Genomic DNA, 27,500 nt, shown 5'->3' with positions numbered 1-27,500 from the left:
ATGCTGTAAAGCACTTTGAGTGGCCGCTGGTTAGGAAAGCGCTGTATTAATGCAGTCCATTCAGCATTTCCTTCAAACTAAAGTTCTTTGGGTTGATATACGACCCATCTTTCGAAACTTTTTGAAAGCTCTCCTTGTCACCGTGACAACCAGAATCATGATACATGACTCAGTGACAAAGAATTGAGCGTTTCAGAATCAGGAGGACAATCAACAATCCCTCCATGGCCGTTGTTTCCACCCGAGCATGGAGGCGCTTTGTGCAGAAAAAGGTCATCCTCTGCAAAACTGGAAAGGGCCCCATTTCTTGGCACCAGAACACAGGAGGGGCCACATCTGTTGGGCCCCCAGCCTGACAGCTAGGCTCCCAGTGGGGATCCAACACACACACACACACACACACACACACACACACACTCACACTCACACACTCACACTCACACACACTCCCGTTTGATGGTGGATGTGAACCCTTCGTTGTTTGCTAGAAAGGAAAAGGGCAGTGAACACACGCAGCACATTCTCAGTATACAGTAGAGTCCTCTAACCCACTTTCCATCCCCCTCCCACACACTGCTCTCCGTTAACCAGAACAATCCACCTTGTTTATGGATTACGTTCTCAAGATCTCAATGGGGGCCCCAACTATATGACCGGGCCTCCTCTCATTAGACGGTTCCTACGTCACGAATAGAGTAAACCATAAGAGTCTTGTTCGGTTACAAAACATTTTTCCCCCAGGTCCGGATTAACGGTGTACGTTTAATTTTGCTCTGTACAGGAACAAATTCAAAACCTCGTCGGTGAATACACCAAACTACATTGTTCGTGCTGTAGATCGGACGATCTTCTGGTTAACCCGAGCCGAACTCAGAACGCACGGCGCTATCGACTATTGCACGTCCGACACCAGACCTCATCGCACACAGAAGGAAGAACGTCCTCGTAAAGCACGAGGTTCGATGCCGGGCAACGGCCCTTCCAACAATGTTCGTGCTTGGTGGGGTTAACGCGGCAGCGAGACGGACACAAACGCACGACCGACCCCGGAGCCACAAAACCCCGGGTTCCCTCACCCTCGCATCCAGGACGCGCCGGTATGGTACCAATAAATAACCAACATGCCCGCTGCGATCAATACCCGTCAAGCATTACGGACACCCTCCCCCGGTTCATAGCACAGACCATACACACCCCGTCCCTCACCCCCGACATGGCAAGGGGGAAACCAGCTGACGGCTTCTTGGAAAACATGACCGCCGTAATAAACGCAGATTATGAAGTAATAATATTAATGAAAAGATGATGCCCGCTGACAAACCCCATGGGACTATTCATAACAACAACTCTGTGTGTGTGTGTGTGTGTGTGTGTGTGTGTGTGTGTGTGTGTGTGTGTGTGTGTGTGTGTGTGTGTGTGTGTGTGTGTGTGTGTGTGTGTGTGTGTGTGTTAATCATTTAAGAGGATCAGCTCTATTCCAGACAATGCCACGCTCCGTCCCTCCCCTGCCTCCCCCTCACACCACTCATCACAACACTGTGCACGTGCACGCCCCGTGCACAGAGCCAACGGTCTGTCAGCGGTGGGGTTGGGGGGGGGGGGGGGGGGGGGGCATACGGTGGTCTACATGTGTGAGCACCCGTGCGTACAGGGGAACAAAAAAAAAAAAAAAGGAAAAAAAGTACAAACGAGTGAATAAAAATAGGATGATGAGCGCATGATGACATAATGCTCCGGTCTGATTCGCCCTCGGCCGGGTGCGTGACGAGGCAACCGTTACCGATCGCGCTGTTTATCTAAATAAACATATATGCGTAGGCCGACCATAAGCCTATTCCTCGGTGGACAATTAGCACACAGAAAACCGGCTGAGTCAGATCGACATTCGGGGTGTGTTTGTTTTAAATAAGTGCACATCTCGGGGAAAATCAAACGGCAGGGGCCAGTATGGGGCCCCCTGTGCCCCCCTCCCCTCACATTGTCCTCAGCTGCCCAACATGGCCGCCGTGGGCCCCAAGGGGGAACTCCCCTCCCCCCCCCCCCCCCCTCACCACCACCAGCCCACCTCCTCCCTTAAACTGCTCCTGCTGAGACCCCCTTTTGTGTCGCGGCTTAATTAACCCATCACCCCCCTCCCCCCCCCCCCTCATCACAGAGTCCACTTGGCCCTGGCTTCATCACATGGGAGGTTGCCAGCACGCTTCCCGTCCTAGAAGGAAGGATTCCGTGAATGCAGCCTATTCCGACAAGGGGAAGAGGGGAGGGGGGGGCAGGCCGTTGCCGGGGTAACTGTTACCGTTTAAAACGGTTACCGTGTCAACAAACACTCCGGTTTAAATAAAAGTATGTGAGCTAGATGCAGCTAGCTTGCAACGGTTCCGCGGTTGGAACAAAAGAAAACGTTAACCGGGATAAACCTCATCAATAGTCTTCTCTGATCTCCCCTCCCATGACCTTTGCAAGAGAGAGATGGGGGGGGGGGGGTATACGCTCTTTAAAAAGGTGGGAGACAGGAGGCAAAGCCCCTCTTAAAGGCTGAAGTGTCACCTGCCAATCCCATTTTGATTTGTTGACGCTAATCCTGCAGGAAACCGGGTGGGTCGGGACGCGGGTGTCCGCGTATGCTAGGTGGTGCTAGCGCTGAAACCGTTGAGCGCCGCCTCATCCTGAACCTCTGATGAAACGCAGGAAACCGACTGTAGGAGGGTGGGAACACGGTCGTCGATATTTGTGACCTTTAGAAATCGATGACATCGATTTGCCATTTGACCTGACTTAGCAACATTTAGCCATACTGGATATGAAACACCTTAAACTAACACATCCATAACCTCAACCTTTTTTTATAATGACGAATGAATAGAATGAAGTTGAAGGACACACTCTGTAAACCTGCCAGTCATTGGACAGTGCATGAATCAGCATAATTCATTCATTCATGCCACGTAGCTGAACGTACAGAGATTTCACCGCAGGATCCTCCTCTCTGAAAAGCAGCACCCTCTTGAGTTGTCTGGGACACACAGACACAGACACAGACACACACACACACACACACACACACACACACACACACACACACACACACACACACACACACACACACACCTTAAATGTTCAAAGTAACAAACTGCACACTTACACCAAAACCGGCAGTTTATGTTGTTTTTGTTGCTAAGGAACCAAAGAGGGCGGTTTGAATATTCCGGAATGATGTCAGGATGCACGTGGATTGAAAGAGTAACGGCAGAACGTTCCGGTTCAGGCCTTGGACTGAAGGAATCTCTGTGTCACACTGGGGGCTGAGGGACCGACTGAAACGGGACGCCAGGCGGTTGGCCCTCAGGGGCCAAGAGAAATACTCTGAGAGCCACAGCCCTGAGCGGTCTGGCCTCGATCCTGACTCCATGACATCCTGACTCCATGGCTGTTCTGATTTACCCAAACACGCCAAATTTGTTCTGGCTGCCGATCAAACACAACTAAGAACAATAGTCATACAAAGCGTTGCTAGACTCGAGTGGACATGTCCCTCTCGATGTCCAATCAAAAAAGGATTACCTTTTAATATAAAAGCAGAAAGCGACACACACACACACACACACACACACACACACACACACACACACACACACACACACACACACACACACACACACACACACACTCCTAACAGTTTGAAGGGGCGCTGCTATGCAGTCATCGGCAGGGACACTTGAGATAAGCCGTTCCAGATGAGAAGACTGTAAGGACACCTGCCCCCCCCCCCCCCTCCTGACAGCAGGGCAGCCCAAGGTGAGTTCCAGGGTCAGAGGTCGGGGTTATAGGAAGCATTGTTTTGAGGGCTCTGCGTAATGATAATCCCGGGTTTTAGCGCGAGTTGGGAGAGATGGAGGTGGTGGTGGTGGTGGTGGTGGTGGTGGTGTGACAGCAACCTTTCCCCCTAATCTGGATCATCACAGTGGGACAGGCCCTCATAAAGCAGGAGGCTTCAGGACAACGCTAGGTATGCACGGAAGGGACGGCCGACAGGGAAAAGAGGCCGACTTTGACTCTCCAAACTCTGGAGCCGGATTTGTCATTGTATGTTCACATTTCCTTTGTTTGTTTTTACAAACAACAAAGGAAAAGTAAACAGACCATGGCGGGATTTACAAAAAAGAGTTCTGTGGACGTTTTGACGGTAAACATTTTGAAACCAAAACACTCCACAACCCCCATCGTCGTCCCTCGAAGGACCCACACGACACCCCAAACAAACTCTTCCTCCCGTCAGACTGGACTGTCTGCTTCACACCACCAGCAACCAGCCACCCCCCTCCACCACACCCACAACAGACCGTCGCCCCCGGTAAGCTGTACCCTACATAAACGAGGGGGTAATCCACAATGTCATTATCAGCTGTCCTGCGGCCACGCAAACGACCCCCTCTGGCCCCATATGGGACTTTACCCCAAGACCCCCTCCCCCTCATCTAGCTGGTCCTCGCATCATTTGGCTCAGCCTCTCGTGTGTGTGTGTGTGTGTGTGTGTTGGAGTCTTTACTTGGGGGGGGGGGGGGGGGGGGGGGGGGGTACTTGGTGGGCTCCCCCCAAAATATGAGGCCTGATGCCAGATATTAGGCAGATGGCTTTGGCGAGGGAGGTGGGAATCCTGGGCCGGCCGTCAGGCGACGCTCTCATTCATCACACAGGCGTTGATGAATGAACTACTGTCGGCTTTGTCTCAGAGATCAACGGGCATTTCCTCGACTCTGTGACCGTTAAAGCCACTAAAAAACGTCCCTCCGAATAGCCCAGTCAACACGCCCTCGTCTCAGGAGAGTCGGTTTTTAGGGAATACATTTATCAACATTTATCTCCACTGACTGGAGAATACCAAACTGAGCTTATCTTTGACAGGTTTTCTGCAACAACAAACCCTGTCAAACCTACAATGGTCCTTGATTGTGTGTGTGACGTGTGCGCGCGCACGTGCGTGTGTGTCCGGGACAATCCCTAATCTGGCGAAAACCGTGGAAAATCTGTTGCATCCCAGCAGAGATCCACGGGCTGTGAAGAAGTTATGAACCCAACAATGGAGCCATTCAAACGTGGAGGAAAAAAGCAAAAGGAAGGCATTCAGTCTTTACAGCCTGTTTCCTGTGTCTACTTCAGAGTGTCTCTGAATACGCTGCATTACAATCCGCAATGTGCAGACATTGTGTGCGATGTGAAACCCACCCACTGTCTTTGTAGCTGGTCTACTCTCCCGTACCACAGTTTCACATGACAGCTTCGCGATGAGACCGCCAGGATTCAGTTAATCGAGGAAAATAGGCCGGGCGATCGAAACTCTGCCCAGACATTCCCCAAATTGTTATTGTGATTCATCTCTGAACAGCAGCACCTTGACATGAATGGAAGACGGATTTGTTGCGATTAGTTTTTGCGAGTGTGGTTGCATTCTGCTTTTGTCTGACATTCCTCTGGATTAGTGGGGAATATTAATTTCAGTATTCTGTGTGTACAGTTTGTCTGATCACAAACTGAAAGAGGTTGTACGTCTGATCACAAACTGAAAGAGGTTGTACAGTATGTTGAGCTCAAAGTTATATTGGGATATGTCCCCATTGTTAACTTGTTTCCATATTGCCCATATATAAATTTTCACCAATGAGTTATTTTCATAAATCGTTGACTACAAGTTACAATAGCCGATTCAAAAAGAGGAAATTGATGTTTGTGGTTGCAGAAATAAGTCAGTCATAGATCCCTGTGTGTGTGTGTGTGTGTGTGTGTGTGTGTGTGTGTGTGTGTGTGTGTGTGTGTGTGTGTGTGTGTGTGTGTCCCCACAAGGAAGCACCTGCTCACCCCTATACTTCTTTTTATTCCTGGGGTTTTCCCCACTAAAGTTGAAGTTTCTTGGATCCTTGCCTAATTTGATGGGTTGCCTTGACTACACGGCATGGAGCATAAAACTACATTTGCATGGACGCCTGGAACTGTTAGTATAGAGACAGATAAGGAACGGCCTGGGAGCGAATCCTTGGCCGTTGTAGTGTCCTGTCCCATGCTGGACAGGAAATGGAATTTGAGCTCTACAAATTTAAGGGAACAACATCAATATACCCTTTGACCCCAGCCTGTTAAAGTGTAACTCCACACACACACCAAACTCTACCCTTCATACTGGACAGTCAATGTTGCATTGCACGACGTTTTTCGTACAACTGGAAAAAATTCGTTTTTAAGTATGCCGATGCAGGCATGGGCCTGCCAGTATATTCTAGCAATACCAGGACCGATTGAGCAACAGTTAAACGGGTGCAAAATAGCGGGCCTACATGCTATGCATCTGTATTAAACGCATGATTAAAGTGTACATCTAAACCGAGCCAACGCGATATGCTAACACACTCAATTCAAAGATTCGCCATGCATAGATCAAATCTAATTAAAAAGATAAGCAGAGTTTGACAAGTGTTTGAAAAGCTCTCCCACAATTACAGCGCGTTTCTCGGTCTCCCGGGCAGCTCGCCAGGCAACACGGCGACGCGCTTCCTCTGAGTCAAAGGGTGGAGAACAGACAATCGAGGAAAACTGGAGGACCTGATGGTCCGGTTGGTGGAGTACCAGACAACGCGGATCTGCTGCTTTCATCTACAGATGTGAATCAACCTACCCGCCGTGATCCACGAGGCTCCCCGCTCCTCGTGGAGCAGAGAGATGGGGAAGTCAGGAGGACTTGACACGTAGGAACCAAAAGTTTCTAACTCACCGGGGGTTGCAGGCTCCGAGAAGAAAAAAGGGTGGAGGAAAAGGACGCTTCTGGTCTCTATTCTGGTGGCTTTCCTCGCTTTGATCCGGGGCTGTTTGTTGGTCACGGAGGACTCATATCTCCATACAGACTGGAGCGCCAGCGTGGACGTCGACTCTCTCTTGTGAGGAATGTGATGTTGTGCTTGGAGCTGGAGAGAGTGGCTGCGCTGTTCGAAACAGCCAATGAGCGGCCGCCTTCCATTCCCAACAGAGGCCCCGGGATGGGGGCGTGGCCGAGGCGCCGCCGCGGGAACAGCAGGTGGGCGCGGAGGGATGGGTACACCTGAGCACGAGCAGGGTCCGTTTACACGTTAACGCACCTTACCCTGTCAGATTGATTTCTATTCGGGATCTTTCACGGGTTGAAATCGTTTTGTTTTTTTGTTTAATGATTATGATTAACAAACTACAGCCAACCTTTTTACTTATTTTGATTTTTTCAATAATAGGCCTATATATAACTTTCATGGATGTATGTCCATTGTTTGAAGTTCTTTAGATACGATCCTTTCCCTATATTTCGCTCGAGTTTCAGCCCCACCCTTCCTATTGTGCAGTGAAACCTTGGCTTTTACTTGAGGAAGCAAGCGACGCCTCCCAGCTGACATCCCCCCCCCCCCCCCCCCCCCCCCATAATGACCATAAGTCCCGTGAAATATGATATAACCTCATTCCATTACATAATATGAATTGACATGCCAACACCACAATATAATGTCCATGCTACAAACATTTCGTAGTTTCTACATAACTGAAAAAAAGTACAAGCAAAGATACAAGCAAAAAAAACCTAACATCTGTATATAGTACTGCACTTGAATGGACAACACCGGAAAAGTGTGTCACAGCAGAACTGCTTTCACATTCACACGTTAATGTATGTTTCCCCAGCAGCACATGATGCCTCGACAATCTATCTATACATGAAGGAAGTTAGGCATCAAGGCCTACAACTACACAACAGACGTCCGGATTTACAACCACAACCTTTGCCGCCTAACCTGAATAGCTCTTGACCCAAGATGGAGCACAAACAGTTTTCCCTTCCATGTAATCACACCTCGTGGAATATAAGAAGGACACCAGTATATGTCACACTGATCCTCTGAGTACTGGTGGTCTGAGGCTAAAAGGGCTTCGGGGACTGAGTGCAAGGTCCAAGGTTAAGATATGTGTGTTGCCTTTATATGTTCAGACCGATTCTTCAACCAGCCCCTTGTATATTTGGATACTCACCCTAAAGGTTTGCTCATGGCTGAGTCATCAAACGAGCTGTGCAGTTATAGATTTAGGAATATTAAAGACATCTGTTGCTTTAATGTCATGGCCCGAATCAAAGGTTAAAATTATACACTGAGTCCATTGTCCAATGTTCAATCAACACTCAGATGTGTGTCATAAATATATTTCATTTAACTAGGTAATCCTATTACAACTCTTTCACTGAATTCTCTACTGTAGGTCTATTCATCCTAGTATATATTTCGTGTATTAGTATTTATCGTAAACATATATGAATATAATATATATAAAACAAACTGTTTCCCATTTGATCAATCAATCACCTTGTATTTCCTTAATTAGACCTTTATTTGATCAGGTTTAGTCCCATTAATTAATTAAAAATGAAATAAACATTTCTGTTAGAATCCCTCTTCAGTTCTCCTCATAATGAGCTCCAGTCCAGTCCGGACCATTGATAAGCAAGCGGTTGAAATGATCCCTAACTTGAACACGTCCGCCACCTGGTGGTGAGGACTCATCACGACGACAGTTGAGTGTTCAAAAGTAGGCGACATTGTTTTAGTTTAATTACTTTTGCATGTCTCTATACTCAGCACCATCTCCAAGGAACATCAATAAACCAAACCTCAATGTTATATAAGGTAAATCCAGTCATAAACAAAATACTTCTGTTTAGTTTTTACAATAGTCTGTTTTGCATTTCAAATGATTAATTGGAGACAACATGAATAAATAGACGAAGACAATACTAATAGTAACTAGTAATACAAAGAGGCTTCAGCTTTATTCATCATTGGAGTAAGCCTTGAAGTAGTTAAAGTGATCCTTTGCAGGCATACCCATTCCCCCTGATCCCTGCCGATTAATTGTTGAGAGGGCAGCTGTTTCCCCCAATTCAGAATTAAAACCAACCCTATCCTGGTGGTCAATGGATGTGGACTTAAATCTTTTTTTTTTTGTATTCTTCGGTTCAAGCACTCGGTTATGGGGCAGGCAGGTGCAAATTAAACCTCTTGTCAAACAAAGTTACATTTGATAATTTACCAACTCACTCTATCGACTATACGTCTCTTCAATGATGTATCTACTCTCCGAGGCGTTGCGCCCAGTGGCCACCAGATGGCGCTGGTTCTCCACAATAGAGTGGTGAACTTGATGGTAAGTGTATAGACAGCAAGCCAGGGGATGCTGAAGAAAACAGGCGGGTGCGAGAACGTTGTGTGCAATTAGTGTCCAACTGCGATCTTTTGTCTGGCTACTTCGGGGCCACTTGGGCCATTGGCCTCGTTTGCGCCATATGCCTTGAATGAGCTGTCACAACGCATGGTCATCTAGACGTGACATCACCAGCAGCTGCACATACAAGCAAAGTCCTACATACAGTATAGAATGGCGTTGAGCACTTCACAGAATTGCAATAAGTTCAGGTGACAAATGTCGATGCTGATGTGTTGTATATTCAATATGTTATCAATTATGAATGAGATGCATCTTAACCGTTATTCAGTATTTAAATAACAAAGTATAACGTTTAGGGGATGGCCTTAAGTTTTCATTCGGATGATCATATTCATACATGCATATCCAAGCATGAACACGAAACCAGGTTTATTCTAGGTAGAATATTAGTAAAATAATTACAAAACACTGCAACTTCATAACTAGTTGGACGGGGGTTTATGAAGGTGTAGATGATGTAATCAACAATGATCTTCTCTGATGTTTTTGAACGGCCTCCCACAAATACATGTGTATTCCAACAACCATTGCCAAGCGAAGCCTCATATCATGATAGTTTATATTGTTTATAATGATAATAGTGTAATGTGTGAACCATGTCGGGCCTGCTGTGGTTACAGAATAACCAGCGCGCGCTCAGAAGGGCCAGATATCGCGCCCTACGATCAGTTAAGCGCCTGCGGGAAACGAATGTGTTGCTTATGAAAAGGGAGAGGCGGTAAAGTGTACGTTATTAATATCCACATTTTAATATTCCTTGTTAACATGTCCGTGTTCCCGAGTTAACCGAAATAGCTGGTCGGTCTAGCTGGCTGCCCAAGCCGTTAATGGATTGGCTCTGGGAGGCTAACTTTAGCATTCATATAGCGTCGACGTTCGCGCAAACTGCATTAATCGATACGTTTGATCAGCTCCCATCAGCACGGGTGTCGAACAACCGTCCACATCACCATAAAAGTCGGTAAACAACGTTCACCATCAAACGTGTCCGGGTCTTTCCCCGTTCACCTCGACGCGTTAGCTCATGAGCATAGCAGGCTATCGCCTCAACGAGCCGCGTCTCGTGAGCTGCTCAGTCAGAATTCACTTCCTCCAAGACGTCGAGCCCGAACGTGCGCGAGGTGAACCCGGGCGGCGCATCGCACGGCCGTCGCCCGCCGTATGGATTCGAGGATCGGTTGGATAATGTGCATATCGCGCCTCCCGCGCTCCACTGTCTACTGTCAAATCCTCAAAATGGGGTCCGCTAACGCGCGTCTCCGCCATTTTGTGACAGGTTCTTCCCGGAGCGGAGGGGAGCGTGTAATGGTTGAACCCCGTCAGGAGGAGGGCCGACTGGCAGCTCAGCAGGGATCAGGAGCAATATCACACTATCCCCAGAGGTTAAAAAAAGACCTTTGAAGAGATAGGGGGATTCAATCACAACGCCATATCAATAATTACACTGCTGACACAATATCTGGCATAAAAGTCAAGACGAGTTTAAATAATGCTTTAATTGAAATGTGCAATAGTTCAATAAGGAGGGGAAAAGCTGACATTAAGATATTATATTAAACATTTATCATCCCTGCCTATAATACTAACGTTCTTTTTATAAGTGTTTATTAAACTTATATAAAGGTAATAATCCAATAATCTAGTATCCTAATTACAAATCGTATCCCCCCAACAAGCTTAATAAAAAAACACTGGGTACAAGTGGCGTTGATTGGTTAATGGACTCATGTCAGAATCCACTTCGTACCAGCACTGAGACCACACCATAGCGTCACCCTCACCCCGACCGCCGAGTCACAAACTTTACTTTAATTGCACAAACTCCGAGGCAGAGATTATCGTACAAGCATCCCTGACGAGAGATCCGTTTATGGTGTGCATAAAGCTGGGTGTCTTCGGGAGGCGATGCTCCTGGTGGTGTTGTGTTCACTGGGCAAAGTTAACTCAAGTAAACACAACCAGATAACCAGTGATCCAATCAAAGTGTAAAACTTTAACAATGTTCCGCATTAAAGTTAAAGTTTTCCACTTGAATCGCAGAGGTCCCCATCCCCCCGCGGACCATGTCAGCGCGGCCCTGACCGTTTCCGACGGGGGTCGTTAAGTTGCAGATGAGCCCTAAAAGAGAACCACCGTCTATTGTTCCGGCAGAGCGCGGCGCACGGTGCAGTACCGCGGCCCGGCCGCAGGGGGCGCTGCGTGCAGCTCGGGCCCGCGGCCTCCACGTCTTTTTGTCTACCGCTTTACGGTGTGTGTGTGTGTATGGTGTGTGTGCGATTGCTCGGAGCCGCGTCCGTAACACACTGTCAAACCCCTCCAAACGACTTACTATCGCAACCCGGAGCGTTAATTAAACATCTTCCACCGCGGCGTGTGGGATCCACCGGGGAAAGCGTCCGTGTTTGCGGGTGTTCTCCTGAAGTTGGTCCTGGTGAAGCGGCGGCTCTGTGGGCATCAGTCTTTATTAGCGGGCTGCTGGCGCTCTCCGGGCTATCAGCTATTTCTTTAACTTTTTAAACACGCAGCTTCGCGAATGACTGAGCGCCGGCGGAGTATGGGATCCTTGGTGTCTTAGGAAGCCAGTCAGCGGGTCCTGGGCCGTTTTTGCATGCAAAACAATGGCAAATTCGACGGGGAAAAATGTACCAGACCAGCGGAGGAAAGGACAGGCTTTCCTGGACGAGCTGCGGCAATTCCACCAAAGCAGAGGGTGAGAATGGGGCGTCTTTATCCACCATAAATATAAGTTTAAATACTCTTTGCATGTCCCCGATCACGACACAAGACTGTGGTGTAAACATCCCTGCGTGTATTTCACGTGTTTTCCCTTCAGATCACCGTTCAAGAAGATTCCTATCGTGGGTGGGAAAGAGCTGGACCTGAATGCGCTCTACATCAGAGTCGTCTCTTTAGGTGGATTCGCAAAGGTGAGTGCAACTAAAGTGCAATTTCCCACACTGGCTGACCGTGTACCCTCCGCCGGACCCCTCCAACTCTGTTCGGGGTGCATTTCGGGGTTCATCAGCCCTGGTATCCACCGGGAGGACCGAGTCGCTGGTCGGCCTTGTGCTAGTCCGCCGTGTGTGTGTGGTGGTGTGGAGGCTTGTGTTGTGTTTGAATCCGGAGTCGGTCCCACTCAGAGTGCAGTCGGAGCGACTCAAAATCAGCGGGCACTTATAACATCGATTATCGGCCCGGAGCACCGGCCGGGAGGAGAGCTCCCCGCTTGGGGGGCCAGAAATTCGGTATATTTCACCGAGTTTTGAGGAAGCCTTGCTCCTCGCCATAGCCATCTTTGGCTTAATGGCTGATCACAAAATGTAGGCCTCAAAGGCCCGCGTACTGAACACAGTTCATGGTAAAATCACCCCCCCCAGACGGGCTTGGTGGCTCCCGCCCGCCGCGGTGTGAGACTGGAGGTGGATGGTGGGCTCCTGGGGGGCCCTGGTGGGTTAGCACGAATAAACGGAAAAGTAGTCCATGTAGCCTGTTAGCTCTGCTGCTAACTAGCAACAACAGTAACGATAGTGGCCGTTGAAAGCAGGTCGAACTAAACTGTACTGTAAACTACACCACGGCTGTCTGGGCGACTGGGGACGTTATTCTGCTTTGGTTCGGCTGGTTTTTAATTTGTGAATTTGTAATTTTAGCCCGATTTCCGTGTTTCCTTTATGGCGGTAAAGATATTTCAAGGTATTATACGTTCAGCCTCGATGCGTGTTAACAACAGATGGTTATAACATAACGTGAACGATCCTTCTACCAAACGTTGTTTTGGAGGTTTTTTTCTTTCTAAATATTGGTTTTCTCCTTACAGGTCTCCGACAAGAACCAGTGGTCCGAACTCGGAGAAGACTTTAACTTTCCCCGGAGTTGTTCCAATGCGGCATTTGCTTTAAAACAGTACTACCTGAGGTAAGTCGCACGGCCGACGAGCCTCCTTTCTGGCGGCATGTGGGGAGTGTTTACAAATGTTCCAGGCAGCCACCGACGATGGGACCGCTCAGCAGCATGGCTTGCTGCTTCAGTCCCTCGCATCAGGCAGGAGATGCATCCTCTTCAATGGGCTTAGCACGCATCTCTTTGTTGTAGGTTCTCTGATTTGTGAAATAGATTACGTGTTTAATTACTTTGTTACTCTGATAATTCAAGCCAACTGTTCTCTGTGCAGAAGTTACAATGTGTGCAAGACCAGGACAGGCACTTCGGTTCTGCATGGATCAACTGGTTGAATGGCTCTGGGTTATTTTTACACAGTCGTACACATCCTCAGCCTTTCAGTGTGGTGTAAATTAAACTCCCTCCAAAACCAGGCTCATGTGTCATGGCCATAGTGGTTTACCTCTTTTGTAGCAGGAATATAGCTTGCTGTATTTTGATATTTTAAGGCATAGGGAAACTCTTTTTGAGGACGAGTCCAGTGTGGATGATTTAAAGTGTCCCCTTTACTACTGTTTGCATTACAATTACTATGCTTAGAGACTGACAGCCCAATCGACTTATTTATTTGTAATCATGCCAGTAAACGGTTGTGTAAGATTATAAGTACTTTGATTATTGAACTAATATTATCCATATGGCACCTTTCTGTGGAGCTCAGCTGGGTTGGTTCTCTGCTGCATGTGAGATGCCACTTGCAGAGAAATGAGAAAAGCGGTTGGATTTTAACCGAAAATAAAGTGAAATTACTAATATGTTTTTTCTTTATTTGCAACAATGTGAAAATGTTTTGGTGGGCATTTTCTTTGATTGTTGTGGTGGTGTCACTTTTTAACATGGCTTGTGTTTATAACCACTGCTGTAAACTGTTGACCAGATCTCCATCCTCTCTACCTGTATTCTTATGGTTGTTTTTACAAACCGAGGCACTATGCTGCAATCTATTTAGCTGTTTAATGAAGTTATAAAAAGTATGTAGACAAGACCTTGTCTTCCAGCAGAGTGGGAGACAAATGATCGACTGCATCACTGCTAAGAAACCTGTGGCTATTTCCACAAGAAAATAGGTTAAGACAGGGAATGTTATGGGCAGCTCTCTCCCTCTCCTGGATGATAGAGCTACCGTCCCAAGTTAGGAATTGGTCTTTTTTCCCCCCATCAGTAATTTCCATATTTCTCGTCATGTGATCCATTCACATTCCAAGTTAGCAATTATTTCAGCAGACGCTAACGTTTGAAAAACCTATGCCATGCTAATGACCGAGAAGTTATGCATTGTAAGATATACCATGTTGGATTTGTCACTAATGCGTGATCTGCCCTTGCAATGACATTAACGTATTGTTTTTATTCAGTTTGGGTGACTGTGTTGTTTGTCGTGTTTTGAGGAGAGGTAGGCTCTTCCTAGGTCAGCCCCCCCTGCTTGATTTGTGTTGCCCTGGCACCTCCTTATGAAAGGAACAGATGGAGAGCCTTGATTTACCAGCTCCTCGTGCAGACCTTTACCTGTGCTCTCTCTCTCGCCTCGGCACCTAAACGGCTTCATTACATTTTAAAATGGACTTAAGTCAATGCCACACACACCGGCTAGGCAGAACAGTTTCTACTTTCCCAAAGAAGGGCACTTTGTCAAAGCATGTGTTCGCGCGGGGTCGGACTTGTGACCTTTTGTTGTTGGAGGGTTGGGTTAATCACCCCGTCACCCTGCTGTCCCATCCTGCTGTCTGTAACGGCCCTTCTGAGTCGCCGGCCAGCGGCCTCCTTGTCGCTGGGTTAACATCTGAAATGTCCTCTGACATTTTCAGTGCGGACTGCTTGCGTTTCCTGACTTGGGGAGGAGACAGTAACACTTAAAATCATGCTGCTGTCTTGGAATCCCTCCATAGGAGCCCCCCCCCCCCTCGGTTATTCTTGGTTATAGTATTATTATTAATTCAGTGCCAAGCAATACTACATTTTAAGACTTGACCCTCTTGTTTCTCCTGCTGTGCTGTTGCTCGTTTCTCGCTGTGTTATGATCGGGTCTGGTGAACTCATTTGCTTGGTTTTCACACTTTACCATATTTTCACTTCTCACTCGTGGCGGTACTTAGAACGGCCTTCGTTGGGTTCGGTACAACCGGACAGATGAATATTTTATGTGTTTAGGAAGTCACCAGCCAGGAGATGTTTGTTCCTCCTGCCTGTGCTGAACTCTCACCAGTGAGACTGGTCGTCCTGGTTCTCACTGGAGGTTTCTACCCGTCTCGGATCCAGAAGTCAGACTAGGCTACAGCTGAACTTCTGGATGGAAATGGCACAGCTCCTGGGCAGGAAACCAGAAAGTGCGAGGAGCGGAGTTACGCCGTGTTTCATGTTTTGTTACGAAGACATTCTTCCGATAGCAAACTCGTTGGCGAGTGGTAAGACGGTAGTTTTGGAAGTCTATTTCAGTATTAACACAATGGCCAGTCTATAACGCAGGTTTGATTTAAAATCTTTACGGACAATTTGTCTAAGGCTGTCAGTGTCCGGAAAGGATGTTTTAGCTCTTCTTCCTAACGGCTACGGGAAAAGTTTAGTTTACCATGCAGTGCTGGCCAAGTTTGTGTTCCTACATATTAAAGATAAGGATGAGAGACGGTGTGTCGACCACGCTGTAGTCTCTATAGCCAGGCTGAGAGCAGCCAGAAGGGCACTGCTATCTATCTAGTCCATTCCTCCAGTCGTTGGTTAAAAAACATAGTGCTCCACCAATCTCTCATCGGTCCATGCTGTGACATTTATGGAGGCAAAATGTGGGCCATTCTCACCCTCTGTGTATGTGGTCCAGTGTTGTTTGGAGGATGGATACAATAAAGTACACTGGTCGGATTATACCGGGGGAGATCGTCCTGAACACCTGTCTGCTGTCCTTTTGATCTGTTGGATTTCATGGGTCTTGCATTGACTGCTGCCTTTTTACTCCCCCTCTCTCCTCTGATGTACTGAGAGTCTTTGACAGAGAACAGTGCGAACAAACCAACTCCCTGCAGGCACTGTACTTCATGCGGTGCAATAAAAGATGTAAAACAAAATCTGAAGGGAGAATTTGTGTTTGGGGTTCTGCAACCCTTTTGGGTGTGCGATCCGGCTGGCTCTTGGGCGATGGACCACTGGGATCTCTACTCACTTGTGTTTTTTTGCCAAGCAGCAGACCGGTCGGTCTGGCCTATCGAAGCTGCTACTTGAATCGAGTGAGCTGGCTGTAGTGTCTCCTCCAAACATTTGCCAGCATAGTCACTAAGTGGTTCTTGTGGGCATGTTCTGGGCTGTGTGGGCTGCAGACTGGCATCGCTGTATGCGGCTCCGCACGGATGTGACCAATCGCAGGCTAACGCTGGGAATGTTGTGAACTGATGGATGTTTTGATACGCGACCGCCACCCACTGAAGAGGAAAACATGCGTTCTCATTTTCTCTGCTGGCATGTCTGTCCGTGTGTTGCAGACTCAGACAGGGTGATGTAAGACAAATACTGTTCCCCCAGGCTTTCTGCTCTGGCTTCCTCTGTTTGAAGGCGGTTATCCCATGTGATTGTGAAGGGAGCTCTATTGTCAAGTTGACCTTAATGTTTCACAGTTAATGTTGATGGCGTCTTACTGAAAACGCATTCTGAAGTTACACACACTGCAATTTTAAGAGTTACGGTCAAGTGACTGGAAATCATAGATTTCCTACAATATGTGCGTGATCCACCTTTTATTGATGGTGTTGTCGGTGAACTGGGGTTTGTAATGGCTCGTACAGTTGAAATAATGGCTTAGTAAGGTCAATCCAAACTTCTGTTGGGGTTTGTGAATAGTCTGGATCCCATCCAATTGAACAAATGCACTGACCAATGTTGGTGAATGTGTGGCCGTGGCCACAAGGGGGCAACACATTCCCAGACACGGAGACACACAGAGGGCATGTAGGCCAGGGATGAAACAGACATGCTAGCCTAAGGAATTCTCTGATCCATATCACCTACGTGATCACTTGGCGAACCCTGTACGCTGGAGGCACAGTGTTTTTGATCCCTCAACGCTTTTACAACTCTGCCGATCCATTTGGTTTGGATTCTCGTTTTGACATGTATTCATTTTTTTTTACCCTTGAGATTAAACCTGCACTGGGGGGCAATTGGATGGATGGAAACGTTGAGCTGTCGACTTGACTCCGAACTTTAAAGCTGTGGGGCCGAACATGTCGGCCGGTCTTTTAATTTTGTAGACGGCTGGGTGAGGGGCTGGCCTCTGCCTGTGCTCAGACAGCGTTTGATGACACGGCGAAGTGCAGAATAAGCGCTCGCAGGGTCTCTCTCTCCCTCTGTTCCGCCTCCCTCCCTCCCTCCCTCTTTACACTCTCTCCAAATGGAGTCTGGGTGTATTTTTAGTCCAGCGTGTCACGTGCAGCCCGCGGACGGGGGATTACCTTGGCTACGAACGAGCCAGAGCTCATTCAGAGGCGGCCGCCAGCTCTGTGACTCACGCGGGCTGCTCCACGGCCTGCCTCAGGGGGGGCTGCTCTCAGGGCCTCCGGGCTGGCTGTTGATGGTTGGCTGGTTTGGTAGTATCATTTGGTCAAGTATGGTTGTAGTATCGTGTGTGTGTGTGTGTGTGTGTGTGTTAGGTTTGGTGTGCGTGTGGTAGGTTTGTGTGTCTGTGGCAGGTTGGAAGGTAGCAATGTGCTGGGTTGTTTTTTTTAGGTTTAGTATTCCAGGTTTACACTTCATCTCCCTATAGTGTAAATAGTTTGATTGTAAATTCAAAATGAATTGGAAGACGAGATTGAAAAGCAAATGCGCGGCGGGTAAAAACCAAACCTCAGGGATTTTCAGGAGTAACCGGACCAAACTAGCTCTGTGGGCTCCTATTGGTTTGCTCCGGGGTAACCCAGAGCTGGATATTTACATGCGCGGGGGCTGTTGTAGCCCGTAGTAGTCGTCATCGTAGTAGTCGGCGTAGTAGTATTGTTGCATTGCTGGCGGCGTCGCATCGCGAGCATAGTCATCATTTCCGTCAGAAGGCAGACATGACCAACGGTGTTTATTTTTAGACGGACGGCTCCTGAGTTGTGGGCGGTGAGCAATACCAAGCGCACGCGATGGTACCAGACGCACACAGCGAGATGGCTGGAGAATGTTGTTGCCTCCTTGAGATTTGAATAGCAAGGGGGACTGAAATGGAAGGTGAGACTTGTGTTTCTTCTGAGGAGTGTGGAGGGCTGGCTGTCTGTTGATGTGCTGTCAGAGACCACGTCATTGCCTTTATGAAAGCATGCCTGCTGCACGTGCAACCGCTCTGCAAGTTGTTTTCAGGGAATCAGTTTGGTGTATTATCAAGGCTTTGCTCTATTTGTCATTGTGTGTGTGTGTGTGTGTGTGTGCCCTCATCTGCATGTTGTAATATTTTTGCCATCTTTTACTTGAGGTGTTGATTAAACCGCAGACTGCTCAGTCAAGACTCTGGCAGCAGTAGGAAGTAGTGGCTGTTGGTAACATCCCCAGCAGTGCCGCTTTCACTGCACTTTGTGTTTCATTCAGCTCTCCCTTGGAGCATGTCCGGCCTGTTGAATGCTGTCCGCTCCGGCCGTTGACACCTGTTTGTGTCAACAGGGGGATTGGGGGGGGGGGGACCAGTGTTGTTCTCGGGTTTTATTTGCTCTTTTTGTTCTGGTGTGGAATTGCCTCATGTGGTCGGTGTCTCTTTGGTCGCGGTTTACCTTGTGAAAACGGGCTTCATAGGGGGATGCACAGAGGAGGACTGGATACACAGAGCACCACAACTAGCACGAGAGTTGTTTCGTTTGTTTAGCAGGCACTCTCAACCCGATTGATGCGGTGGGGAGTGTAAACCCAGGTGCACACACTGTACAGCGGCAGGTGTCTGGTAACCGGTTTGAGGTGGCTCCGCGTAGGCTGAGGATGTCAGGGATGCACCCTGTTTGGCGCGATCCGTCTGTACGGGACACCGGGCAGTTGGGGAGGTGGATAATGGAGAGATTATCGCCTTGTTTACGGATGTAACCCGAGCGCTGATGGTTATGACGTTGAACTGGAACAAAAGGCAGCCGTCTTGTCGGTGTGTGGTTTGGGACGCACAATCGCAACCCGTCTCTTGTGTCTGCACTGTGTCACGCCTGGTGACTTTCTACCTGAGCATTGTCGTTCCATTCACCAGTGTCTCTGAGCATTGTCTCTCTATTCAACACAATGTTTTGGATTTCTTCTTTTATATGTATATATATTTTTTTAAAGGTTTACTCATGAGCATGAAGGCCTTAACAACACAAAACTGCTTTTAAATTTATCTGCATTGCAATGAATTGTACCTGCCTTTGAAACGACGGCAGTAGAGTCTTGCAGAGTAAATGATTATTTGCATGACTTCACTTAAAGAAAAATCCAAGGCGCTCTGCTCTCACTTCAATAAACACTGGGTAACTTATGAAAGAATTGCTTAGTGCTAACCTGATGTGTCTCTTTCTTTGTCTTTGTGTCTGTCGCTCTCGCTCTCTGTCGCTCTCTCTGTTTGTCGCTCTCTCTGTCTCTCTTTCTCTATGTTTCTGCGTGTGTGTGTCTGTGCGTCTGTCACTCTCTGTGTCTTTCGCTCTCTCTCTATTTCTCTCTTTGTTTGTCGCTCTCCCTCCCTCTCTGTTACTCTATCTTTCTCTCTCTGTCGCTCTCCCTCCCTCTCTCTGTCTCTCTCTCCACAGATACTTGGAGAAATATGAGAAAGTACACCACTTTGGGGAGGACGATGATGAGTCGCCACCGGGGAATCCCAAAATTTCTCTTCCAATCGGTGCAATTCCCTGCTCTTATAACTACCAGCAACACACTGTATCAGGTAGGCCTTCCTAACTCCCTACCAGCAACTGCTGTTTCGAACTGTTCAGTGTACTGCCTGGCCGTTGTGGACATCCATAGACTATTACTTTTGCTGACTTTTTATCTCATTTTATTTAACTTGCTTGTAGCAGTATCGTTTCAAAATAATGGATGAAACAACCCCTTTTTGTGGAGGGATGTTGCATATCAACACCACGAGCGGTGCTTGTACGACTCTTAATCGCAGCAATTCCCAGATAACATTCGGAATTACCACCTTGACATTTGCTGACTCCTACCAGCAAATTATTCATGCTCCCCAGACGGTTTAGGGATGTCTGTGACCTTCTTAAAGCAGTGGAACTGTGTTGAAACAGAGGTAGGTAATACCGGTGGAGTTATCATCAAACCCGGAGTATCATTTGGTTGTGTGCGCGCGCCCTGTCACTGGTATTATCTGTATGGCGTGTCCAAGGCTTACAGGCTCATTTCATCCAATGGGAATTGATGGCTTTCTAAGCCTGCTCTACTGCTCCATGCTTTGTTTTAAGTTGTGCAAGCGATGTTTTGAGTCTAAAGGTGGGTAAATAAAGCATAGAGGTTCAGGTTTTGGGTGGGTGGCAAAGTCTAGATCTACGGACGGTCTAGACCTAAAGCCAGTCTAGTGCTACGGCTTCTAGACCGGCTGTAGGTCTACACTGGCCCTAGGTCTAAACAGGCCCTAGGTCTAGATCTACGGCCAGTCTAGGACGGCGTAACAGTCCAGGCCGTCACACACCTCATTGCCAAACGGGTGAGATTCTGGAAACTGCATAAAAACCTAAATAAATTGTATGCAGCCCACAGATTCTGCCACTCACGCTAACCCCTAAACCACCAGTCATCTCATGGGCTGAAGTGTGGTGGAACCCACATTCATGGCACCTCATCATTCTCTAAATACAGATGTGGTGGTGAACTTCAGAGAGAGTTCAGAAGGACGATCGTTCTTCCAAGTGAAGCTGTTCTTCATAGAAGCACTATGATGCTGAATGTCATTTTGTAGGCCCGGACTACGATAAACATGAGGCTTGTACCGAAACTCTTGTTTTTGTTGTCTTTCGCTCCCCCTCCCAGACTATCTCCGCCAAAGCTACGGGTTGTCGACGGACTTCGCGGCGCCGTGCGACTACAACAAACTGGTGCTCTCGCTGCTCTCGGGCCTGCCCAACGAGGTGGACTTCGCCGTCAACGTGTGCACCCTGCTTTCCAACGAGAGCAAGCACGCCATGCAGCTGGAGAAGGACCCGAAGCTGGTGACGCTGCTCCTGGCCCACACTGGCGTCTTCGACGACTGTACGTTGTTCCCTGGGCGACGCCGCCTTTTTCCCGGTTTTTAAAGATTTGAGAAATTTGTATTTGCTGAATTTTCTTTTAAGGATGGAGACTTAACGTTCCATATTAACATGTTATAAGTGTTATTTAATCCATGTTCAGACTGCTAATTGTACCCTTTCAAGACGATGAATGCTATAGACATTATACATGCTGTTATATGACATTGTTATCACACTCAGTCACGGATACACAAGCCTAAAGAATAAATGAGAAGCCCATTGTCAGAGGCATCCAACTAACTCGGGGTGTGAATCCCACCAAGCAGTCTCCCCCCCCCCCGAGTGTTTGAAGATCAAAGCATCTTTTTCTCCTCGATGCCTTGATGTGTGCCTCCTAACTTTGTACTGTGAGGAGCCGAGGCTTGGGAGAGAATAGAGGAAGCATCTGGAACCTCTGTTGGAACCCTCGCTGTAACGTTCTCTCTCGCGTTTTGTTTCCCCCAGCGCTAGGCAGCTTCTCTGGAGTGTTTGGGACCGACTGGAAGGAGAACACGTCCCGGGACTTCGTCAGGGTAAGGCCGGACTAATCCCTTTCCTAGAATCTGATTATTTTATTCCTAACACAAAAGCTTTGGGGGAAGTCTTCTGTTTTGCCTCAAGGATGTAAACCGAATCAAAGCCTAGATTGTACAATGTCTGTTCCACGTCAGTGTTCCGTGCAAAAAGGAAGGTTTCCTTTTTTTCTGATTCATAAATAATTCACAATGATCGTGACCTCGGATGGTCAGCTTGTTGTTGAGGGACTGGATGGGCCGGGCTGTGAACCCCCTAACCCTGGCCGTGTGCTTCCATAGTTCTGGAAGGAGGTGGTGGAGGATGTGGAGATCAGGGAGCTCATCTGGGACAGGAGGAGCCCAACACATGGTGAGTAGGATGGCTTCTCTCTACCAGCATTTCCCCCATTCCATCGGAAATCACATTCAGACAAAAACAAAATGAAAAGGCATGAATGACTCCTTTATTATGAACTCTCTGTAGTCTTTAGTTCGGCTACCAGAAAATACTTAAATGGAGTTCTTGTTTTACATTTAAAACGATTACCATGGGGTGTTGATTAGTTTTCCAGAAGCCATTACATTTCCCCCACCAACACGTCTCCCAGTGGAGGCCAGTAGCCACCCCCCCCCCCACATCACAGTGCTCAGACTAACCAAGCCTCTCTCTGACTCTCTCTCTCCGTCTCCCTCTCTGTCTCTATCTCTCTGTTGCTCTCTCTAACTCTCACTCTGTCTCTCCCCCTCTATCTCTCTGTCCGTCTCTCTGTCTACCTCTTTCTGTCTCTCTTTCTCCGGCTCTCTCTTTCTGTCTCGGTCTACCTCTCTACCTCTTTCTGTCTGTCCCTCTCTCTGTCTCTGTCTCTGTCTCTCTCTCTCTCTCTCTCTCTCTCTCTCTCTCTCTCTCTCTCTCTCTCTCTCTCTCTCTCTCTTCCCCCCCCGTCTTGGTCGCTCTCCCTCTCCCCTCAGACGGTACGTCGTCGGACGCCCCCGTGCCGGCGCTGTTCCACCCGCCGCGGGCGCCCGGCATCAGCGACATGGAGGCCCAGCGGGTGCTGCAGGTGGCGGTGATCCTGCGCAACCTCTCCTTCGAGGAGACCAACGTGAAGCTGCTGGCGGCCAGCCGCACGTGCCTGCGCTTCCTGCTGCTCTGCGCCCACTGCAGCCTCATCTCCCTCCGCCAGCTGGGCCTCGACACGCTGGGCAACGTGGCCGCTGAGGTGGGTCTGACCCCCCGTCCCCTCCAGAACCAGGAGATGTTCAGTCAAACTTTATTCGTATGGCACTTTTCGTGCAAGCAAATGTGACACAATGTGCTTAATACGACCCCCCCCCCCCCCCCCTCCCACGACACACCCAGCGATATTCACACGTGTAAAAACAATCCCCCAACCATCCATACCTAAATCGATGTCTTTGTGAAAATAAAGTAAATGGATATACTGTATAAGTTGTTTAATTAAAAGCCACTAAAAGATAAATGAGTGTCAACCCCAGGGTTTTGAGTTTGCTCTTAAAAATATCCACCCTCTGTGTTGTTGTTCCGGTTAGTGGCTCAGTTTGTGTTTAGTAGACGACACGATGCGAGATGTGATGTATCTCCGAGAAGACGAGATGAATTCCACTGCTGTTAAGTAGGGACGTGAATCAGCAAGGACTTTAGGATGCGATGCTTGCGATTATGCATTGCGATTCTGTAAATATTGTGATAGATGATACAATTATCGAAGAAGCACAGAATCCCGACACGAGCAGGAATCGATTCCCCCCCCCCCCCCCACCCCTAGTATAAGCCACGGTAATCTCCGCTGTTCTCTGATCTTGAAGCATCAACATGCACTTTGACTTCACAGTGATGTGCGCTCGATCGCAATCGCACGCGCGTCGATCAGAAGGACCAGGATGTGGTTTTTATTGTTGCTTTAAGTTAGATCTGCACATGTGTTGGTCTGGCCAGTGATTCAGCAAGGAACCACGGCTTGCGTTAGAGCGTCTGGTTTGGTTTAAAGGGGGTGCTTTACCAGAGAAAGCGTGACGGTGTGTGTTGCTAGCAAAGACTATTAGAAGCCGTGTGTGCAATGTTTCGGGGATATGTGCTCGGCCTTTTGATGTCATTAGGTGGTTGGCCACCATCTTAATATTTCAATATTGTGAGTGGCAGTCCTGGAGTTTCATTTGATGTTCAACATCTAATACAGGATATGGATTTGTGCTTTTTAGAATTATCATTATTTTATTCATGTTCATGGGTATAATTTCAACCCTAAGATTGATCCACCTCTCCCAGGTGAAGCTAGCACAATAAAAACACTGGTGAGCTTTCCCAGTTGCGCCCCCAGCACTGATTTCTGTGACGGCAACACCGTAGAACATCAACGCTCCGCAGCGAATTGTGCCTTTGCTGCACCTCCAGAAACGAACCAGATCCTTAATCTCACCCCCGACAGCGTCTTCATTATCTGTGTCCTTGTTTACGTTCCTCTTTTAAACATGTGTTTGGACTCCGGCCTAATGGCCCTGCAGACCTGTGAGGACTCCGCCGTAACATAGGTTCTGCTCCTCTGTGTCTCCCTACAGGTCCAGCTGGACCCAGTGGACTTTCGGACCACCCACCTGATGTTCCACACCATCACCAAATGCTTGATGTCCAGAGACCGCTTCCTCAAAATGAGAGGTGAGGTTCCTGGCCTGGTCTTGGTGCCGGTCTTGAGTGGCGAGGTGTCCCCTGAGCAAGACACCTCACCCTAACTGCTCCCGACGAGCTGGCTGTCGCCTTTCATGGTTGACACCGCCATCGGTGTGTGAATGTGTGCATGAACGGGTGGAGGCAGTATTGTAAAGTGCTTGGAGTGGCCACTGGTTAGAATGCGCTGTTGAAATGCAGTCCGTTTACCATTCATCTGCAAACAGAGCTGACCTCCTGTGGGGTAAGGGTAGGGGACCCCTAGTTGATTTTATTTTTTTTAAAGATTTATTTTTGCATTTTTATGCTTTATTATAGTTTGAGATAGAGAGGAAGGTATGGAAGATAGAGAGGAGGACGTGCAGCAAATGACCACGGGCAGGATTCGAACCCGGGTCGCTGCGTTCAGGACTGAGCCTATATGGTACGCACGCTCACCGGGGCGCTAAACCTTCTCTCTCCTGTCCCCCGTCCCCCCCTGTCCTCCAGCTATGGAGATCCTGGGCAACCTGAGCAAGGCGGAGGACAACGCGGTGCTGATCTGCGAGTACGTGGACCGGGACTCGTACCGGGAGGTGATCGCCCTGCTCACGCTGCCCGACCTCATGCTGCTCATGTCCTCCCTGGAGGTGCTCTACCTCCTGGCCCAGCTCGGGGAGATCCCCTGCTCCAAGATCGCCTCGGTGGACCACAGCATAGGTACGCCCCCCCGACGAACCGTGCATCCAGGGACCACTGATGAAATTGAACTATTCAGCTCACTCTGGTATAGAAACTGTTCTGCACATGGTCCCTGTCAACTAAACCAATAAACTAAACAAGGTTTTGCACGGATTAAAACGTGCTCAAAACAGCCAAGGTTTTCCGCTCCAGAAGAGCCCCGACTCTGTCCATAGTTTGTGTTTACGTCCCGGAAGGACTATTAAACCCAGTGGTTCTCAAACTTTTTAGCTTTTTTTTTTTCAGGTCTTAAAGGGGTGATATCATGGTTTTTCGACTTTGCCCTTTCCTTGAGACTGCTATATTAAATATGTATACATGTTTTACGTTTGCTAAGCTAGAAAAATATAAGCCTGAGCCAGGGGGAGTATTCGCGCCCACTGAGAACGCCTCTCAATGAGTGCCTGAAGCAGCACGTTTGTGCTCAAACTTTACTTCCATAATAGTGTGACAACAGACTGTGCTGAAGTGCAGAAGTTGGGCCTCCCGGCCACCCACAATGTTCATAACTTCCCGGGGGGGGTGTATTTGCCGACGCATGGGCAAGGTGTTGTAACCCTTTTAGTAGAACCTCGAAATGCAATTTTTAACCCTAAAAAAGCATGATGTGGGGTATCACGCAGTCCCAGCTTCTTATGTTTTTATGCCCACTACTGGAAGAGGTTCTGCACAGGTTATAGCGTACTTAAAAGACAGGCGCATACTCCAAGAAACAGGGTATATTTAATGTCATTGGTATGAAATGTAAACGACAAACGTTAGGCATTCATCCAACATGAAAGGAATAATGAAACGATGGACCGAATACTCAATACAAGATTTGGCTCGCACAGTGCGACGCAACAAGCAAACAGACTGTTCAGGCATCCGCTGGCAGACGTGCGTGTGTAGGAGTGTACGACACTTTTATATTTTTGACCTGTGAATTGAAGGCGGATGCCTGCCAAAACTGTCTGTGGCGAGTCCTGGCTCGTATGGGGGAGAAGAGGTCTGAGACGCAGGGAGAAGGGGCGGGGGCGATCCATGTCTGGGCTCAGCCTGACAGGCTGCCAGGACAGGGAGCGACGGATCATGAGCAATATGGTCCCGTTCCTCTGGTATGTGTCAGTGAGTGAGTGAAGGGTCGTTTGACATGGGGAACATGGAGTTGGAATGATCAGTGGCTGGGATGAGCTTTGTTTCAAAGGGTTAAATTAAACCTAGAAAAAGTGTCTCAAAGTGGATGCCCATGTCTCCGACGGTCTCTCGTATCGACGGTGGAATATCTCTCTAACGTTGACTATGACTATGAGGGGATATAGGTTTTAGCGATCAGATATTCTGAGTTAGAGAGCGTGTTTACTGTGTGGCTTTGCACCCGCAGGGACCACCGTGTGGGCGGGTTTCAGTGAGGTAATGAACGGCGGAGAGAGCGCTGGTTGTTTTCCGTCCACGCGTACTCCAGCGTGGAGTACATTCTGCATCCTGTCTGCCATCGAACGCACCGCTAAGTGCTCTTAAGTGTCATCAGCGGGGCATGAGTCAAGTGTAGTTATCAGGATGAACCACCCCGCGATTGGTACCCACCGTCTGAGACTCACGTGTCTCCCTCTCCCCTCCTCCCCTCCTCTCCCCCTCTCCGTCTCCCCCTCTCCATCTCCCCCCCCCCCCTCATCCTCTCCGTCTCCCCCCCTCCCCTTCTTCTGTCTCCCCCCCTCCCCCTCGTCTCTGTCTCCTCCCCCTCCTCGTCTCTGTCTCTCCCTCTCCCCCTCCCCCTCCCTCTCCCCCCCAGACCTCCTGGTGCGTCTGGTCTCGGTGGACCTCCACACCTTCGGGCCGGACGCCCTCACGGCGGTGCGGCTCATCGAGCACCAGGCCAGCGCGGGCCAGGCGGCCGAGGTGCGGCCCCAGCTGGTGGAGCAGACCCCTGTCCAGGTCCCCGGGGCCCCCCTACCTGGTGAGTGTCCCCGCAGGGCTCCCTAGTGGGTCGTACGGATCTGGCGAGCTGGGCATCGGTAACGTCATGATCCTGACTGGAGTTTTAATACAATAATAATTATGCAAAATATGATGTATGATATTTGGTCGAGCGGGTTGACTTGTAAACGGAAGGTTGCTAGTTCGATCCCCGGCTCCTCCTAGCGAGTGTCGAGGTGTCCTTCAGCGAGACGACTCACCCTTACTGTTCCCGCG

The 27,500-nt window shown here is 48.6% G+C and overlaps 2 protein-coding genes across 2 annotated transcripts in view; one reads left to right on the top strand and one right to left on the bottom strand.

Moving 5' to 3' along the window:
* gas2l3 (growth arrest-specific 2 like 3) overlaps positions 1-7,054 on the bottom strand; it is a 26,176-nt gene extending 19,122 nt beyond the window's left edge. The window contains exon 1 of the mRNA XM_079735768.1: positions 6,761-7,054. The gene's annotated coding sequence lies outside the window, so the exon portion shown is untranslated. The remainder of the gene's footprint in view (positions 1-6,760) is intronic.
* Positions 7,055-11,539: 4,485 nt separating this feature from the next.
* Positions 11,540-27,500, top strand: part of arid2 (AT-rich interactive domain 2) — a 27,571-nt gene continuing 11,610 nt past the window's right edge. Inside the window, 12 exon segments of the mRNA XM_079735254.1 lie at positions 11,540-11,995; positions 12,119-12,212; positions 13,103-13,200; positions 19,941-20,074; positions 21,172-21,390; positions 21,876-21,943; positions 22,226-22,295; positions 22,895-23,145; positions 24,503-24,599; positions 25,098-25,307; positions 27,100-27,262; positions 27,264-27,296. Of these exon segments, the coding sequence (XP_079591380.1) occupies positions 11,904-11,995; positions 12,119-12,212; positions 13,103-13,200; positions 19,941-20,074; positions 21,172-21,390; positions 21,876-21,943; positions 22,226-22,295; positions 22,895-23,145; positions 24,503-24,599; positions 25,098-25,307; positions 27,100-27,262; positions 27,264-27,296 (1,529 nt within the window). The 5' untranslated portion in view covers positions 11,540-11,903.

This window comes from Pollachius pollachius (genome assembly GCF_949987615.1).
Source record: "Pollachius pollachius genome assembly, chromosome: 4".
Classification (NCBI taxonomy): Eukaryota; Metazoa; Chordata; class Actinopteri; order Gadiformes; family Gadidae; genus Pollachius; species Pollachius pollachius.
Note: the sequence above shows the minus strand (reverse complement) of the source record. Positions and strands in the feature narration are given on the sequence as shown.